Raw genomic sequence first — 18,934 nt, 5'->3', positions numbered from 1 at the left:
ACTCTTTGGCGACATTCGCGAACGGCTTCCACCCGTTGCAAGGGGTCAGGTCCAGTATACCGGTAGAGGCCTTACTTGACATTTTTGGTCACTGCACGTTTCGACGCCTTACACCCTTTTCACCATGTAAAATAACAACCGTTAGTCTCGCCACACTCACAAGGCTGACGTGTACGTCACTCAGTACACCAATCGCCCTGGATTTGTTTCCTCTCTTGAGAAAAAACCCGCCAACGTCTTGCTGACAGCAACTGGTGCCTGACACCGTGGAAGTTCAAATGGAAGCCTGCACAGTTCGGGCAGTCGCAGCCAGATGAAGGCACCGCCGCGATGCGCCTTTGGAAAATCTTGAGAATCCAGTTCTCCACAATCATCTCCAGTCCTGCTTGATCCTGTCTCTCTCTCATCGGCGAAATCCGAGCTGCAAGGGGCACGGCAATTAGAGTAGTTTCCCTCAGGGAAACTGCCCCATCTCAATTCAAGATCACTGAAACTTTCCTCCCCCGGCTCAACCAGGGAGGAACTGAGGGTAGGATGTGGCGGTGGCGAAAAAGGCATGAAGCCTGAGAGAAAGCACAGGTACACCTGGCATGTCGCCGGCTGTTGGCAGTTTCACAGAACCTCCAAGTCACCACCCTTCCCAATGAAACGCAGTCTCGTTTCTTAGTCGCGTGGTTGCCGTTGTGCGGACAATGTTGGACAAAACTGCTTGTCTAGAGAACCTCAAAATACCCTTTGTTCGGAACATATTGGATTAAAAAAACACTTGAGTTTCACTTCACCGTCATACAGATCGAGATATGGTGGTACGTTTATTACAAGACGGAACGCTCACAGTGCGGGTTTGTGTTTACGAGACTTTTGTACCTATATCTAAGCATATGGATCTGAAATTAGACATCACGTAGGCATCCAATGCGTGAACCCCGCTTGCGGCTTCTACGGAGCAGCAATATGATGTGCGGGGGCCTGCGTCGGCACAGTTAACTGACCCGTACGGTGCCGGCAAGGGGCCAGGAGAGGAGCTGGAATGAAGGAGAGAAACGAAGCAACTAAATAAAATCCGCAAACATGAAGAACCTCCAGAGCATCCTCGTCTGGCTTCTCTTAATCCTAAAGATTTTTTGTGTTTACGTTCACCTACCTTTCACGAAGAGCCTTTGCGTCGTGCGCTCTAATGTGCTGGAGAACAGACCGCAGAGCACGGGCTGCCTCCTTCTGGCCTGTTACCTAAAAGCAGAGATACGATGACAACAGGAATGCTCATACATGGCGGTAGCAGGCGCCACAAGTCGCGAAACGTTCCAATACCAGCACAGGAGAGCCGGTGTTAACTGTCCCTTTTCTCTAGAACACTTCTAGTCGATGCACGCTCAGGATTTGGAAGGAACACTCCAGGTTTGCGTACGCGACAGTATTCGTCAATACACACACGTTCATAGTTTGTTTTTCCTCACAACCGTCCCAATCTGTGCAATGCGATTTTCTTTTATTCGATTCGTTTCATTCGTATAGAAGTTCACAAACAGACGTGTGCGTAGGCGGCATGCATGTGGGGAAATAATTCGCAAACATCAGAGAAATCGAGGCATTACCGAGAGGGAGAGGCCGTTGACAACTGCGGCCACATGCACGAGTGCATCCTGAAGACCGTCAGCAGACATCCGGCTTCCCGCAACTGCAGCCACAGACACGAGGAAAACGAAGATTATCAGGCGATCCTTTCACACTACACCTTCAGTTTGGTGTTGAAAACGTGATGATATATAGTTGTGTTTATCCCAACAAGAGACTTTGATTTTAAATACAGAAACCTATGAATACAACATCTATCCTACCATTTGGGACACCAAGGTGCCGTAAACTGTGCACTTCCTCTCGCATATCATATACGTAGCATCTCAATGGTTTTGCTTCTTAACTCGGAAATGATGAGATGACGAAGCGCCTATGACGTATGACGATATAAATATATATATATATATATATTAATACATCTTTCTGCTTAAGCACATGTATCGTGAGCGATCTCTGAGGCATGTCCGAATAGACACGTCACCGGATACTTGAGTGTAATGTGGACAAAGAATTACAGAAAGCGTGTCCATATACCATGAAACCGTTGCGCGAATTATGTATGTTAGCCCAGCTGTGTCTGCACTGTTACACAGATGCACCGCACCATATGCGTTGATTCAAGGATTCAGCCACGATCTGAATACGGGTCGAACCCTCCAAAAATACAACGGAACCAGCTCCATGCGTCTACCTATTCTTCCTATCTGTATGTGTCCCTGCATGTCTCTCTTGTTATCTTCGCGTCTTCTCTTAGTCTCCGCCTAACGTACCCAGTCTATATATTTTCAGCATTTCCTTCTGCGGTAGAAGATTGAAACACGAAGAGAAGCGAAACCAGTTTTTCTCCAGAATAGAGTTTGTGACCGGATCTCGAAAATGCGAGAAAATAAGCCTCAGACCTGCCGCATGATCGTGGAAGATTTCTTGGATATCATGAGAATGTAGAATCGCTTCCTGCCGTGCCTTTTCTTTCTCTCTCTTCTCCTTGATCTCTCTTGGCCGTCCCCGGCGAAGACGCTCCACAAGGCCTTCCAGAGGGCCAGGTATACGTGTGGACTGAACCAGACGCTTTTGAGAGAGAAAAGAAAAACTGCCTTCTTCTTCGCTGCCTGCGATTCGCTCGCCTAGTGACTCTCTTCCCACGACCTCGCCCCGAGTACCGGTTTCCTTTTTCCCCTCTTTCTTTCGCTCTTGCCTTCTCGCTTGTGCTCCTGGTTGGTCTCTTTCTTGGCACCTGTCTCGTTCGCTTGCTTGTTCCCCCTCTTTCTCTCCTTCACGAGCACACAGCGCAGGGTCAACACCTCGCTCTGGAGACGACGATTCCGCGACGGGATTCAGACTACCACGAAAATCCGAAAAAGAGGGAGAATATCTGAATCGGTCGCGTCTGACGGTATCAGTGTCACCGCCACACTCCGGCAAGCAAATTGCAGAGGACGCAGAAGAAGTACAAGCAGCTTCCTCACGCGCCAGGGCCCCTTGCCGCCGATCGGCTGGTTCTCGCCGATCGCACGCTAGGCCTGTCTGAAAGCAAGAGGGAGACATGACAGCCACACAGAGGATGGTGTAAGCGAATGAATCAGAAAACGGCAGCACACCACGAAAAACAGCGAGGATGATTCTGAGGGTTGAGCAAACACGCATGTAGTAGACGCGTGGGCGAGAGGCTCAGAGAAAACAGACGGATCCCTATGGGAGGGTGCGAAGAAGTTGAGAGGAAAGGGCTCAACAGAAAGAGGCTGAGCTGTCAAACGGCAAGACTCACAGAGACAAAGCGCGAACAAGGAACTTATTGTGCCTGACGCAGCAGAAGACAAGCGAAAAAACGAGACCTACGGCGATGCGTGGCATAATGGATCCGTCACCAGGCAGTTCTTGGCAGGATCCCTTGCGCGGTCCTATCACGATGTTTTTCTCGCTTCAGCTAATGATTCAGTCTAACACGTGGAGTGTTCGAAGAGTGTCCTCAGCCTCGGGAGCAGTAATGGATGTCACGATTCGACCAGGGTTCCATTCTTGGTCTCTGCTTTGGTGCACCCTCCCCCTGTTCTTGTTGCTGCTAACCAGTCACCAGCATGACTTCTTGCGCACTGAGAAAAAATGAAACTTGATCATGTCTCAGACTCCGACGTTTGCCTAGTTTCGGACTGCTCTCCCTGGTGGCCGAACAGCCGCTAGAACTTGTGTCTTTCTATCTCCTTTTTCTCACCTTTGCATTCTCGACTTGTTCACCTGGGATTTTTTTACCGTCTTTCGTTTTACCGTCTCCTTTCGGGTATAGAACTGGAGTCATCCGGCCTTGCTTAGAATTGGGGTAAGAGCACGGAGAAGATGCCACGCGCGAGAGAGAACAATGAGAGCCCATCGAAGACGACGAACAAGAGGATGAAAGCGCCGAGGCCGAAGAGGAGGAAGCCATGTCAGAGGCAGTAGCAGATGAGACAGACGGCGAACGAGAGGAGGGGATGGGGGCGAGAGGCGAAGTGACAGCGGGTGCCGAAGATACAAACGGAGAATGGGAGGGCGCCTGTTTCTGCGGTTGACAATTCTCGATCTCGTTTTTTCTCCGCTCCCTGAAGTTACGGATTTCTTTCCCTTCAGCATCATCACGAAATCCCTCGGCAACAGCATCTCCCTCCCTTCGGGTCTCCGCGGAGAAAGAGCGAAATGCGGTTCGAGGCGGGCGCGGCGATTGCGGGCCGTGGAGGGTCTCGACCATCCGACACGCCTGCGCCGATCGGTGAGCAACGAGGGGAAGAGACGAACAAACCGTGGAGCGAGCGAATGTATCGAAAGACGAAGAAAACGAACGAAGACATCGACGCAATTCGTTTTGCCTCTGTCGTCGCCGTGCGTCATCGGCTTCCCGTCGGCGTATCGCCTCGTCCAGCGCCTTCTGCGCCGCCTGCGGATCCAGAGATTTGGAGGAAAAGAAGGAAAGCGCAAAAACAGGCAGTGGGGTGCGGATGCGCTCCTGAGCTCCAGTTGAGAAGTGGCGTGACGGAAGCGACACGGTGCGAAAACGTCAAGGTGTTCGCTTTATAAATGGTCAATGAGTAAAAGCCAAGAGAGAAGGAGACGCTCTGATGGAAGTTCGTGTGCCTTACACTGTTGTCTGGTGAAAAGAGAAGAAGGCTCTAGCATTAACCCAACACGGGAGGGAGTTGCAAAGTAGAGGGTTCGCGGCATGCACCGAGCCGGGGGCTCCGTCGAGGAAGCCCTGCGGCGAAAGAAAGACTCCTCCTGGATAGCGTTCTCACCGCAGCTGCCTCTTCCGCCTTTCGTTTCCTGAACGCCTGGATGGCACTCCGCTGGAGTCTCACTTCCTTCGCTCTTTGCCGCCACCGGGCTTGCGCCCGCCTCCGCTCCGCCTGTTGGCTCTGACGGAAGAAGGGAAGGCGAGAGAGAAAACATGCATGTGTAAAGCGCAAGAGGCCGAGACCCGAAGCCAGAGGCCAGGCCGAGAAACTCTCGGTGCACGAGGAAGGAGCGCTGGAAAGAGGAAAAGGGGCCGCCGTCTCACCAGGAGCAATTCCGCGCGCTTGCGCATCGCTTCGTTTTTCGGAAAGTTGGCCGTTCGAAGCAACGGCGCAGAAGACACTTCGTCTCGCCTGCGCTCAAGCGTGTGGGCGCGAGTCCTCATGCCACTGCACAGCGTCTCCAGACATTCCGAACGGAGGCCGTGAGTCTCTGAATCGGATTGAGACGGAAGAGGAGAGGAGGCGTGCCTTTGCGGGGAAAAATGGAAAGAGGTGCCCATGCGACATGACAGAGACGTGGACGAAGAAGAAGCCGATGAAGGGGAAAAAGGAGCCGAACACGAGGACGAACAGGACGTTGAGCAATCTTGGGTGTTACCATCCTCCAAGGGGAATTGCGCCTTTTTGGTCTCGGCGCCAGACACACAGGGTCTTAGGTTTCGTCGTTCAGGCGTCTCGATCTTGGGACGGAGAGAGCCGTTTTCGTCACAACCGGGCCGGATCACCAGAAACTGTTGCTCATCCTGAAGATCCACCGGTCTCTCACGCCGCGTCTGTTTCGGCGTTCCCCGTTCTGGCACCTCGCGATGTGTCACACTCTCCTGGTGAGAAGGCGGAACACACACCAGTATATATATATATATATATATACAAACATACGTATATACATACATACATACATACATGCATGCATACATACATGCATATTAGAGAGAGAGAGAGAGGCAGACTCAAAGTACGCCCGTTTCGGAACGGTTGCATTACGGGCTCTGAACTGTACATGCAAGGGTGTGCGCAGGCATTTCCGTAGGCCGTCACATGGCTGTTGTAGGCTTTAGTCTTTCTGTAATTTGCCGGCGGACTCTGTCTCTGCAGCGTTTCCAGTTCTGGACACAAGGAGGACACGCCGAAGAGGCATTCGAACGGAAAGGCAAAGAGCCGGGAGGAGACCCGCGAGCGCAGGCTTCGATACATCTTCTCTTCTCAGGCACGAAATTAAAGTCGAATCGCGGTACCTCATACAATTGTCGAGCCTTCACCGTGTGCTGCATGTCGAGCGCATTCGGCTGACGGCCTCTGTCGCTCTCGTCTCCACACCACGCCGCTCAATCATCATCTTCATCTGGCTGTCAACCTCGATTGCTTTCCTTCAATCGTTTTTTCCTTTTCTACAGCTGTCCCCTTTCTCTAACTTGTGTCGCGCGCCTCTCACGCTCGAGCGTCGTGTTTCATTCCCCCGTTCCCCCCGTTTCTCTCTCGTGTCGCCGGCCTACCCTGACGGGCTACACTTTGCGTCTTTCTGTTTCTTCTGTTTCGTCCTCGAGCAGTTCTCCACGTCCCGTTTCGTTTCCTACCTGCTGCAAACGTGGATGTGCTATCTCTGTGCCACGCAACAGACCGCAGTCCTCGGCTGTGCTCTCTGCCCCGCCTTCGCTCCTTGGCCGACAATCGATAGTCTCGAGACACGGCGAAGACTGAAACTGCGTCAACCTCTTTCGCTGCACAGAGTCACATTGAAGATGAGAAGCGTCTTTTCTCAATCTTCCTGTCGCAACACCCGTAGCCGAGCCGCGTTGAGACGATAGCAAGAGCAGCCTCGCCCTTTTACTGAAAAAGGAGAGACAGTGCGGCCACACGAACGCGAAGGACAGAACCAGGGAAAGGGAGCGCGGAGTGTTCGCACGGCGAGCGAGTGGTAAGACAATCCGGTCGATTCTTATCTTTTTGTGTTCGACGTAATGGTTTCCCGCCTCATCTATGTCCGTGGTGCCTCGACGCGAAACCCGGAGGAAGTACCACGTGGGGGGAAGGAGTGTGGCAATATCTGGCTCGATGCTGCGGTGACAAGATTTCGAGGGCAATCGACGAGCGAAAACGGAGCAACCAGACAGCGCATGCAACGCACGGACGACGGGAAGGAGATGAAGCTTTCGGGCGTCTTCTGCGCCTCGGCTGCTCGGAGAGTCCCTAGGAGAGGAGGCCGCCTGCACATGCCACGACAGGAGCCGGACGAACGGCTGAGCCTCGGGTGTCTAGGCAAATATATATATATATATATATATAGAGAGAGAGAGAGAGATATGTAGAGAGAGAGATAGAAAGAGGAGAAAGGGAAAGAGAAGATCTTGAATCATCTACAGTAACAGGTGGACGCAACGAACCCACCAAAGGTTCTACCGGAGTTTCGTGGAGTGGTACCAGCAAGACACAGTGACTCCGCCAGGCTGCTCCTCCGCGTGTTTTTGGATGCCGGGGCCTGACGGCGGAAAGTAAGAACAGGAGTTCCCTACAGAATCAAAAAGCGGAGAGCGACAGGAAGCGAGAAAGATGGGTTAGTCCGGCGAGGGAACAGGACAACTGTAAAGGGTGTGCCGCCTGCGCAGAAGAGGCCGGGGTCGCACATGGAAATGAAGGCTCACGTGCAGTTCTTGAAGGTGGTCATGTGCATGCAAAATAGTGTTCAAAGTGAGCGAAACGGCTGGATCCGCCCCGCTATTTATACGCAGTTTCCCATGTAGGTTTGTCGAAAAATATTCATAGTCGCGTTATTGTCCACCTACGGAAGCGCACGGCGGAACAAGGTCCGGTGCTCCCATGCAGCGCTGGAAATTCCAACGCTGTGAACCCTTCGTGGATACGTGCCTTCAATTGAATATATATATATATATATATATATTTATACGTACATGTGCTTATAAGTATATGTCTATATCACCATCTCTCTTTCTACGTATACATATATATATATATATATATATATATATATATATACGGAGGACTCTATTTATGAACAAGTATGATAGATGGGCATTTCCGTCTGTGCACGGGTAATGACTGTGATCGGGCGAACCTGAAGGAAGATCACAGGGCGAAACGCCGTGGTTCAATTCAGCGTTGAGACGGCCATGACGGCGTTGCAGAAGAGCCTTCTCGAGGCGTTTGAGGTCGGCGTGGAGCGCGACACGGAAGCCGGAAGAAGCCGCAAGGGGACAGGCTGAGAGACAGGAAGTTTTTCAGTCATGGCAACCACTTGAGAAACGAAAAACAGGGAGGGAGGAATGCCGTGGTCGGTCGTCAACAGGTGACGTGATAAGCGAGGGGGACATCGGAAACGGAACAGATCGCTCACCTCCGGTCTCGCGTCGAAGACGTAGAAAGAATCGAAGCAGCGTTTTCCCTTGCCGGTGTTGCAGGAGAGACAGGACGCGCTCCTCTCCCAAGGTACACCCAAGAGCGGAAGGAGAGGAAGAGAAAGCAGGAAAAGAGGCAGAATGCCGCGCGGATGAAACGGCCTCGGAGTCAGCACTCCCTGCCGATGGGAAAAACGCAGAGGTCACCGAAAAGCCGACAGTGCTAAATGTGGGAATTTGAACCCAGTTTAGGATTCATTACCGGATGGAGCAGATCTGCCGAAGCAGTGTATGCTGCGTGTTTGCACTTGGGTAGCGATCCACGTACGCCTCTATCTGGATAGACACATTCGTGGAAACTGTGACACGCGCGTCAATATACAAGGACACAGCTGCATACACACGATACAGGTATATATATATATATATATACATACATATAGTATACATATATTTGTATAAATATAAAGCGCTGGACAGCTCTAGGGTTAGATTTAGATTTCTAGGGGAACGTGTTAGCCTCCATCAAACAAGACATGTTTGCCAAGCCCATTCGCCGATCAAAGAGTAACGCAAAGCGAAGCTGTAACGCACAAAGTGACGAGAGTAAACTTGCAGCGCAGCTGATCCCTGCTTCGAGGCATCGCTGCGAGAGAATGAACGTGGAGCTCCAGCAGCCAGGCGCGTGGTGAAGGAGGGAGCGACGCAGGCGATCAAGACCGCGAAAACGCAGAACTCGAAAGAAAAGAGAATTGTAGCGGAATAAGCTCGGGGAGACGAAGAATTCAGAGAAGAGCCGAGACGCGTGGTAGCAAGACAGAACGGAACAAGCAGTCGTACCTCGCTGATCGTCAAGGAGGGCCAGTTGCGAAATGAGAACTTGAACCTCCTCCTGAGAAACCTCATTCGGTCCGGTGAGAAGCGTAGACGCGCACTCGACCCCCGGCCTGCTTGTTCCCGTGTCCTTTTCTGCCGTGTACACGCTAACAAGACAACAGAGAAGATACAGCCAAATAAACAAGCGCAGTCTTTCACACCCTTGGAATAATAGGGGCATTTTCCATGCCAAGTTCACAACCTGGGCCCGCACACACTTATATATATATATATATATATATATATATGTAACGTTCAAACGCATTCTTGTGTGTGGTCTTTCCTTGTCACCTTCTCGGGTCGCGCGTTTGCCGCTTCAGCCTCTGCTTGATCAGGCGCGAAAAAGCAAACAGGGTGTCTTGGTTCCTAGCATCCGCCGGGATGTGAAAGATAGGCAGAAGGCGAGGCAGCGTGGATGTGGAGATGACGTCCTTCCTGTCTCCCTTCGTCTTGTCTCCTGCCTGCAGCCAGCGGAACCACCAGGGAACGAGAAGAGAATATCTCTCCCTCGATTCCGGGGGAAGAGGCTAGGAACGGAAAGCGAGAGAGAAGCGCGTGGAGAATTTGAGGTCCGCGTCAAACCCACGAACGCCCATGTGACGAGGGACCATCGACAGCCCCGCCGGACGTCACGCCTCCGACACGAAAAACATGACAAATTCTTGGAGACTCCCTTCTGGATCATGGTAGGGCACGTTCGTGGTCCTTGCGGTTTCCTCCCTTTCTTAACATGCATCGCTTCTCTCGCAATCTCGCTTGTAGGCACTTCACCCCATCAACTGTCATCGGCTGCCCCGTCGCGCGTTCCGCTCCCCGGTGGTTTTTCCGCTCTCTCGTTTAGCACCACCCTCTGTTTTTTGCGTGCCTAGAGCTTGCCTGGAGATAGCGGAACACGCAAGAGACAGTGCGCTTGAACCCCGCCAGCACACGGCGGCATTCTTCTTCCGCCGCGTCTTGGCAAGCAGCGTCCTCCTCCAGTCGCTTTCCTTCTGCCGTTCGTCCGCCGTCGTTGCCCCGCCACTCTCGGTCGTTTGCCCCGCTGTCTTCCTTGCGGGGATGAAACGGGAGGAAGGATGAGGAAGGCGACGGGGGTTTACGTTGGGCGCCTGCAGCGGTTTGACTGGACCCGGTTTTCCCTGTGCCTTGTTCACGTTGTTGTGCCTGCGTGACGCCATCTTTTCTGCGCTCTTCTTCACATCTGCTAGACCTATCGTCACGTCGGAGGACGTCCTGAAGGCTGGCTTCAGCAACTTTGCGTTCGCCAACTGGCACCTGGCTGCGTCCGTTCTCCGTTCGATCCCGTCGACGTCCTTCGCTGGCGTCTTGCCCTACTTTGTCGCATGCTTCCACCTTTGCAAGTCGCTCTCTAACAGGAAGTAAGGAGGCGAAATGGCTCTGGCATTCTGCGGCCGCGCTTGGAGAGACGCTTTGGGGGGAGGTTGGGAGGAGGCAGGGGGAAGCAACGGACGAGCATGGAGACGAACGGCAAGGGAGTGGAGAAATCGTCAAAGACAATGGCGAGGAAAGAGAGGACCGAATGCCAGGCTGCGCCCCATGCGCACCACCATGAGAGGGAGTCTCTGGGGTCTGCTGAGGTTCTCCTTTTGCGTTTTGCCTCCCAACTCCACCGACTGTCCTCTCTGTTTTTTCAGGGGCTTTCTCAAGGTCGACCGTCTTCTCAGGTATCTCCGGTGCTTTCTCGTCTTTTCTGGCTTCTCCCTGTGTTCCATGCTCGCCTTCGTCGTTCGGCTGGTGGCTTCTGTACCGCACGCCAAGCAAACCCGAGCAGAGAGGGATACCCCGCGCAATCTGAAGAACTACAATGTGTCTCTGCTTACGATAGATACTGTTTTGGCTCTTCCCAGGATTACTCTCTGCGTCGGTCCCTCAAGGGCCCGCTCTGCTTCGACAACTTCGCGTTTCCTTACCCTCTCGCCTCTTGCCGTTGCCTGTACATAGCGATATGCGCTTCACATATTTTCCGTATCTCTTGCAAGACTTCCTTGTTTCGCATTTTTCTCTCGCCTGTTGTGACGCCTTGTCGCTCTTGGCCAGCTTTGTCGCCGTCTCCGATTCTTCTTTCCTGTTTGCGTTCTCGCGCGTCTCTCTCTCCCTCGTTCACTTCACGCCGCTCCTCTTCCGCGACTTTTGCCAGCAGAAACTCCGCCGCATCGCCGTGATGTCGCCTCTGGGGATGCTGCGCTCCCCCACATTCTCTAATGTGTCCCGTCCTTCTCATTCCCCCTTTCTCTTCTTGGTGAACGGATTCCATCTCACGAGCTAGGAAGGACGGTAGCCAAGCAGACAGCGCGAGCGTATCCTGTCTCAACGACGGACAGCAGCAGAAGGCCAGGAGAAGCAGCGAAAGTATGTCGCGTCGTCTCGACGGAAAAGGAGGAGGGACATCTGTGTTCAGTTTGTCCCTCTTTGGCTCTTCCGTGGGCTTCCCCGCACCATCCGAAGGTCGAGGAGAAGGTTCCACATGCAAAGAAGGCAATGCGGAGGACGAAGAAGCATACGAGCAGGAGAACAAAGGAGACGAAGGGCGAGCAGAAGGAGAGGAGGAGGCGGAGGGATCGAAGAAAGGAAGGCGAATGCTGCGGATGTAGACCTGCGACAAAGCCGGAATAACGAGGAAGGAAAGCGGGAGACGCCGATTAGAGGGAAACGAAAAAGGGAGAGTGATGAACCTGAACAAGGGTACAAAGGTACACAGAAAACTGCACGGGACTCGGAAAAGAGATACGAACGCAAGACAGGAGAAAAGAGAATTCTCATGAAGTTTCTGCTTGCATTCTCATGGCACATCGATAAGGCGACAATGGAACTCGTGCCTCCTCCTCTCCATCCGCGTCATATCCACGTCGGGATTGGCCGCGTTTTGCTCTGAGTGTATCGTTTCCCTTGCCCTCCCACCTTTGTTTTTTCCCCTTGGATGTGCAGACCTATGTTTGTTAGCTTTCCTCTCAGTCCGGTTTTCTCCTTTGTTTCTTTCCCGCTTTCGCTCGCGTTCTTTCTCCCTTCTTCACTCTGTCTGTGTCGAGGTCAGCGTACAAACCTTTCTCCTTCGCCCTTTTAAATCGCCTCCCCTCTTTCTTCCCTGCCTTCTTTGCTCGAGTTATGGAACCGCAGTTCCTTCCGTCGTCGACTCCATCTAGTGTCTTTGCCTCGCTGTCTCCGCCGTCTGCTGTCTCCTCTCGCGTATCTCCCACCTGTGCTCCTTTCGTTGTTTCTCGGCTTCGCTCGCTGTCTGATCTCCCTTTTCTCTCCACCTCTCATTCTGGTGCCTCCCTTCCAACTATTACCGCAGAACTAGAATTCTCCCTCTTTTTCACTTCTTTGCGGTTTCACTTCATCTCTTTCCTGTCCTCTACGACTATGCGCTACCTGTGGTAATGTTTTTTTTAATTATCTTTTTTCGGTAAAACTATGGTTCATATTAAACTCATTTCAAAACCATCATATTTTACGCATACGTTTCATAAAAATATTCCCCTTACGTCTGCCAGGAAATCCAGAATCTGCAGAGCTGCGCTTGTCGCGGTCCTGTTGGTGAACAATCAGAGCCTCAAACTCCCCGCAGGATCGCGCAAATTGGGCACGAAACTCCGAGAGCGAAGAAACAAAAACAAGCACATCTTGGCGCCTGTCTGCCTGCCCACTTCGTGTAGGCGGGTACAAGTGGAAACGTGGAGACACAGTATACAGTAAGGGTAGATGTAGAGAGAGGCAAAGGGACGTGATGCGTGTGCGCGATAGACAAAGGGGTACGCACAAATTCGCACATCAATGCGTGGAGAGGGCGAAGAGCAGCTCAGCTTCACACCGTGCGTGCCCGAGCAGTTACCGAGGATGCAAGAGAAAGGCAGCAAGAAGGCCGAAGTGCAACGAATGGAGCGTAGACGGCCGCATCGCGACGAGAGCAGGAAGAGCATGCTTCAGCACAGCCGTTGCTGCAGAGGAGGAGACCGAACAAAACACAAAGAGAAGACGAGAATAAGGCGGCAGGAACACAGAGAAACGAGAGCAAAATGGGAGAGACCTGGTGCCGAAGGACACGCAGTGAAACGGGCAGAAGCGCACAGCTGGTTTCCGTCTAAGAAGTTCACATACGGCTGAAGACATCCCTCTGTACAGGCACACGAAGCGCCAACACCCATACAGTGACCTGTGGATGCAAAGCGAGCGCCTTCTCTGCCGTCACAACAATTGTCGTGCCGTGTAAGGAACTGCGTGGGAGGTGACGTTGACGGGGGAACTGCGACACACAGGAATCTCGAGTCTATCCCTATCGCCCATCCAGTGAAGGCCCACGAAACGCTCTTACTGTCGATGCGTAGGTTTCTTCGATCTTCTTCTAGCAAACACAAAAACGCATAGAGTGGCCTCGTCTGCCACGTGTCCCGTTTCCTCAGCCCGATAGTATGTGCTACACTTGCATCGCCACAGGCGTCGCGATCCTTTGCTTCTCGTCGCCCTCCACTTTCGCTCAAAAGTGTCCCTTTTTTTCCGTTCTCCGACTGCTCTTCGAGCACGTCCCAGGCAAGAACCTTTGTCTCCCAGAGTACAGGCAGCAGCGCAAGTGGCGGCGAGATTTTCTCGGTCTTTTCTCGCAATACGCTTGGCTCCCGTCTGTCGTTCCCCTCCTTTCGACTGAGGCCTCGTGCACCACTCTCTCCGTGGGAAGTTCCAGTTTCTCCAGCGGACGCGAGGGGCTGTGCCTCCTCCCACCGTGTCTCGCTCTCGCCCCTCTTCTGCGCAACAGCGTGGCGAGGAAGAGAAGCAGTGTGGGCCGGGGCGGAGAAAAGATGCGGAAACGAGGATGCGGAAGGAGAAGAAGCGGTACAAACGCCGGAAAAACAGGAAAGCAAGAGATCCCCGATGTGCCATGCTGCTGCCTGGCGAACGGCCGTCCGTCTGCAGAGAGCGAGAGAGACAGCGAAGGGGAAGGAGCAAGAGCGAAACCTAGAGGAGACAGAGAAGATGCTCCCGACATGGAGACATAATGAAGAGCGAGGGCAGGGGGGAAAGAGAAGGGGGAAGGGCAACCACATCTCATATGAAGGCAAGATGCTGTGAGCGGCCTGGGAATGATTGAGATTACGAAACGAGTGAGGAGGCGGAAGGAGAATCTACGGCAGGCGCAAGCGCACGGTGCTGGCAGCTTTTGAGTAACCACTGCGTGAGAGGAAGAATGGCGAGACAAATGTCCATGAGCCTGTTCAACAGCCAGCTGTGGTGCGAAAGGCGCGTCCAACTAGCATTTCCCTCCCGAGAGGCCCAGATCATACCTGTCGGCATCCTGTGCAGACGCCTATACACGACTCAGCGGCACGTATGTGGCCTATCGTTTGAATATGTGTATCAAGTTATTTTGCTGCTTATCTGTATCCATTTGCTCTGTCGGCGTCTCTGTGTCGAAGTGAAGTAAATCGCTGGATACACGAACCTACGGGCTGCGATGTGCGTGCGTTTGGTGTCGATTTCAGTACAACAGGCGTCTCTCTCACGCCATGAACGGATCAACCTAACCCCCGTAGGATGAGCACCCAAGTCTCCTTACGGATGTTTGAGGAGTGTTGACAGGCAGCTCAGTGCTTGATTCAGACTTTTTCGCCTCTTGCATTTCCGCTGCCCTGAGAGTGAATGCTGAGCGTGATTCTCGATTGCTCGCTCCTGTGCTCCAAGCGCACCGACGGAATTCTGCGCGCTCGCGAGAAATGGACCAAACTGGCGGAGCGTACTGGCCAAGAGTGACAGATGAAGAAGGAGCGGGTCGTCGGTGAAGAGAAAGGGAACAGACGATCCCGCATCTTCTTCATCCTTGCTGTGCTCGATGGAGTCCTGGCGTGCAGGGGGCGGCGCGAAGGAAAAGACAGAAATCTGAAGCGAAGCCGCAGAGAGACAGCTCAGCTGAGAAAGAGAATGCCGATAGGTCCAAGCGAAGACCGAACAAAGTAGCTGGAGCGAAGGACGAAAGCATTTGGGGACTGATCTATGAAAGAAAAAGGAACACCACGTGGCTGCAGGTGGGAGAGGCAGAACGGCAGAAGCGACGAAACCAGAGACAGGGTAGTTAACCTGGGAGGTGGACGACGGAAACATGAACCGCCGGAGTCACAAACGAATAGAGAAGGAAGGAATGCGAACGATAGGGAATCACGCGATGCTTCCACGTGAGCGACACGAGACTGGCTGCTCCGCCCTCGCTCGGCCTCGCTTGAGATCCGCGCAGCACAACAAGCAAAGAAAGGAAACAACTGAATGCACAAATGAGGCACAGACTGACCGAGACAAAGGCGGAACAAGAGATCAAAGCGCACTACTGGTAGTTAAGATATACGTTATCTCTTTGTTTCAAACAATAGTCCAGCCTTGACAGAAGACCGTACGATCCCGCGACGTTCCGGCCAAACAGTCTCCCATATACCTACACGCCGAGTACCGTCTTCGCCCAACGAGGGCGACAAGACGCAACCCTAAGCGCACGAGGGTGGAGAGGCGAACAGCCTCGGGCAAGGAAAAAAAAGTCTAAATGGAGACAGTTGGATCCTTCCTCACCTCGTTGCAACAGGACTGTAATAAATACTCGCTCGCAGCAATCCACTTTTCCAGTCTCGTTTCCGGGACGTTTTGCTCTTCGTCTCCTGTCGCTTGACACTGTACACCTTTGGCATCGTTTCGGTCTTCCACTGCTGTCTTCCTCAGTCGGCTGTGGCTGCTTGTCTCCGCCGTGTCGTCGCGTTCGTCTCCTCTGTGTTCGCCTCGCTCATACATCTGGTGGCGCATGCTGCCGCGTGGGCTTGCCTCTTCTTCCCCAGCGTTCTTGCCTCGTCCGCCATCTCGTTTCTTCTCTGTCACTTCTCCACCGCCCAGGATGCTCTTCACGTGGTCACCCCAGAGAGGAAGCAGTCTCAGCGCGACGAGAGAGACAGCGTCTTCGTCCGCCAGAAGCGCCTCCGGCAACACGTCCCTGAGGAAGCGACGAGGGTGCCCTCTTCCCAGAAGGGCGAGAATTCGCGCCAGCAAGTCGGCGAGAGACGAAAGGCCTTGTTCGGCCTTCGATGCTTGGAGTTTTGTTTTTCGCGAGAGGCTCGGTGGTGCTGCTTTTGCCTTTCGTGGAGCTGAGAGGAAAAAACCGGTGAGCGACCGAGAGGCGCCAGCACGAACCAAAGAGGAAGAAGAGGGGACGCTTGCATCGGCTAAGACAGAGCACAAGGAAGGATCAGCTGAATAAGGGAAAGAACCAGGGGAAAGAGAGGAAATCGCGAGTGGGGTGGGGGAAGGACGGTGTGCTGGCGGGAGAGCTAGAGAAGGGAGAGAGGAGAGAATACGATACAGAAGAGACGCCAAGTCGGTGATTAGAGGATGTGAAGAGGAATGCGGGTAGGCAGTGGTACGCGTTGAACGGCACATGCGAGGAAGAAGGTCTTCGGCGTCCGGGTAGACGAGGGCGAGTCTGGTAAGGAGACTCGAGAGGACGCGAAGGAAGCGAAGAAGATGAGAAGAAACAGACGCGGAAACAAGCACAGAAGACGACGGTCCAGAGGCCGAGCGCAAAGCGAAGCACTCGAAGGAAGAACACGAGGGAAAAGGGAGAGGACCGTCACTCCTGTCAGACGGGAGAAACGGCGACCCGAAGAAGACGGCTCCTGAGGCACAGACGCACAATGCACTCAAACACAAACAGTCATGCAGAAGGGAGAACGAGAACCTTTTCAACGGATCCGAGAACCGGAATACCGGCGTTCATGCACCCACGCAGAAAAATCGATTGATTTGGGAAAGCCCACAAAGAAACGAAGCTGGAACCTGCAGTTCTTCAATGTGGCCAAGCACGACACCGTAGAGACTTCAATCTGCCTCTTGCTTTCTCCACACCGTTGTGGCCGTTGGTTGTGTCTTCTTCTCTGCTCTGTTTGTTCGCACGTGTGACCGCACCTTCTCGTAAGATCTCGAGGACGATGGGCAACTTCTTCCAGTCCTGCCCAATCGCTCTCACGAGGTCGTCTAGCAACTGTCCCTTTGTGTCGGATTGTGGATCCTCCGCCGCGTGCAGGCGGTGGCTGCTTGCCTGTCGTACGCAGCTTCCCTCTCTGGATTCTTTTGTGTCTTCGACTCTGTCGAAGAGGAGAGGCTTTCGTCCACGTTTTTCTGTATCGTCACCTTGTCTTTCGCGGATCCACTCAATTCCCCGCTTCTCCTTCCCTGCTTCGTCCTCAGATTTGCCTGGGTCTGCTTCTGGCCTTCGCCATCTACTGCCTCGCTCTTCCTCCACGCTGAATCCGCTGCCTGCGCTGAGCTCTTCCGCCCACAGGCGCATGCCAACTCGAAAGCGCGTCTCGTCTTGAGCGAAGATCTCCTGAAGCATTTTGAACATTCCTCTCTTTCGTTTGACAGCTCGGATAGCCTCCTTCCACGTGACTCCGAACGCTCGCTCAGTAGCAAGAACGAAAGCTTCTTCGCAAGTCCGCGCGCGTCGCCGATCCGCAATAAGGTTGCCGCCTCTGCGACGTGAAGCCGCGAGGCGCGACGAAGACGAAGGCGGTGTAGGCGGCAAATCGGGAGAGACAGCAGGGTCGACGGACCGCCAGGCAGCAGAACGCAACGAACTCAATCGAACGAGTTCTTTTTCTTTGTGTCTCTGCGTTCTCCCCTCTTTCGCCTTCCCGTCTCCACCTCGGTTTGTCGCTTCGGCGGAGGGCAAAAACGAGCCATGACTGCCCGACGAATCGTCACATGCAGCTGTGGGGGTGCTCGTGTTTGCTTTCGGGTCTTCATTGTCAGAATTGCTTCGGGAGCAGCCGCAGCGCATCCCGGAGGAGTCCCGAGGCGAAGCAGGCAACGAAGACGGAAAAGAAGAGAAAGAAAGAGAATCTCTTAAGCACTGTGGAGACGCGAGAGAGGTTCCTGACGACAGACAAGCGAAGGGCGCATTCTTCGTGGATTGGCTGCAAGAAGGCCGAGCCGGTGAGCAAGGCGTAGGCAGAAAAAAGCGCAGTCGGCCCGATTTTGGATAACAAACAGGCAACGCAGAATTGGGAGAAACGGATGGAGAAAACAGACACCTCCCGGGGGAGGTAAAGGCCATGCGGTGAGTGTCCTGCGGAGCGTCTGATACATGAACAGAAATACACCCGTTCGAAGGACTGAGATGCAACTTGGGGTGTGACGGTAAAGGCGGACGCGTAGTTGATCCTTGCGCCTGCCAGGGTAATGAAGACTCCTCATCAAAATCAGGCGGTGTTTCGTTCCGGGGTCTTCGATTGCCGAATGCAAGACACGGTCCATCCTCTGTTTCTCTTTGCGAACTGCGGCGTCGCCCACGCGGTCGCCACTGTTCAGTCTTTTGTCTTTCAAGCTCGTCTTCGGTCATATGGCCGCCCTGTTCGGTTCTTCCCTGCACGTCCGGGGCTCTATCCCCTGCTTTATGTCCTCTTTGGCTATTGACGCCTCCCCTTTCTCTCTGTGTTCCTCTTTGTTTGCTCCTTCCCCTCGTTCCTGCGTATCCGTCCGATTCTGTCTCATTCTCGTCTGCCGTACTGTCTCTCCGTGGCTGGAAACGTGGAGTCGCCCGCAGGTCGGCGTCTGGCGCAGGAGGATCTCCACAGAAAGGTCGATACGAAAGGCAGGAATACGGACCGCATGCAGTGCGCGAAGAAAAAGCATGCGGAGAAGAATCGAGCGAGGAACGTGATGGTGAAGGGCCCTCCACGGCGTGGGTGGTTCTGCCTCCGCGATTGGAATCCCTTTCGTCCGCAGGGAGCGGCGAGTCGTCTCCGCAGGCAAACGCAGACGAGGGGAGAGGCCACGGAGACGAAACAGGGAAACGGGAAGAGAAGGAAGAGGCTGAAGGGTAACCAGAAGCAA

The 18,934-nt window shown here is 53.5% G+C and overlaps 1 protein-coding gene across 1 annotated transcript; it reads right to left on the bottom strand.

Moving 5' to 3' along the window:
• Positions 1–15,595: 15,595 nt before the first annotated feature.
• NCLIV_008440 (conserved hypothetical protein) lies at positions 15,596–17,879 on the bottom strand (the record flags this gene model as incomplete). The annotated part of the gene is made up of 2 exons (XM_003880360.1): positions 15,596–16,293; positions 17,006–17,879. The coding sequence occupies 2 exons, from the start codon at positions 17,877–17,879 to the stop codon at positions 15,596–15,598; spliced, it is 1,572 nt and encodes a 523-aa protein (XP_003880409.1).
• Between the last annotated feature and the right edge of the window lie 1,055 nt (positions 17,880–18,934).

Source organism: Neospora caninum, chromosome III (assembly GCF_000208865.1).
Source record: "Neospora caninum Liverpool complete genome, chromosome III".
Lineage (NCBI taxonomy): Eukaryota > Apicomplexa > Conoidasida > Eucoccidiorida > Sarcocystidae > Neospora > Neospora caninum.
The sequence above is the reverse complement of the archived record's forward strand: the minus strand, read 5'-3'. Positions and strand labels throughout refer to the sequence as shown.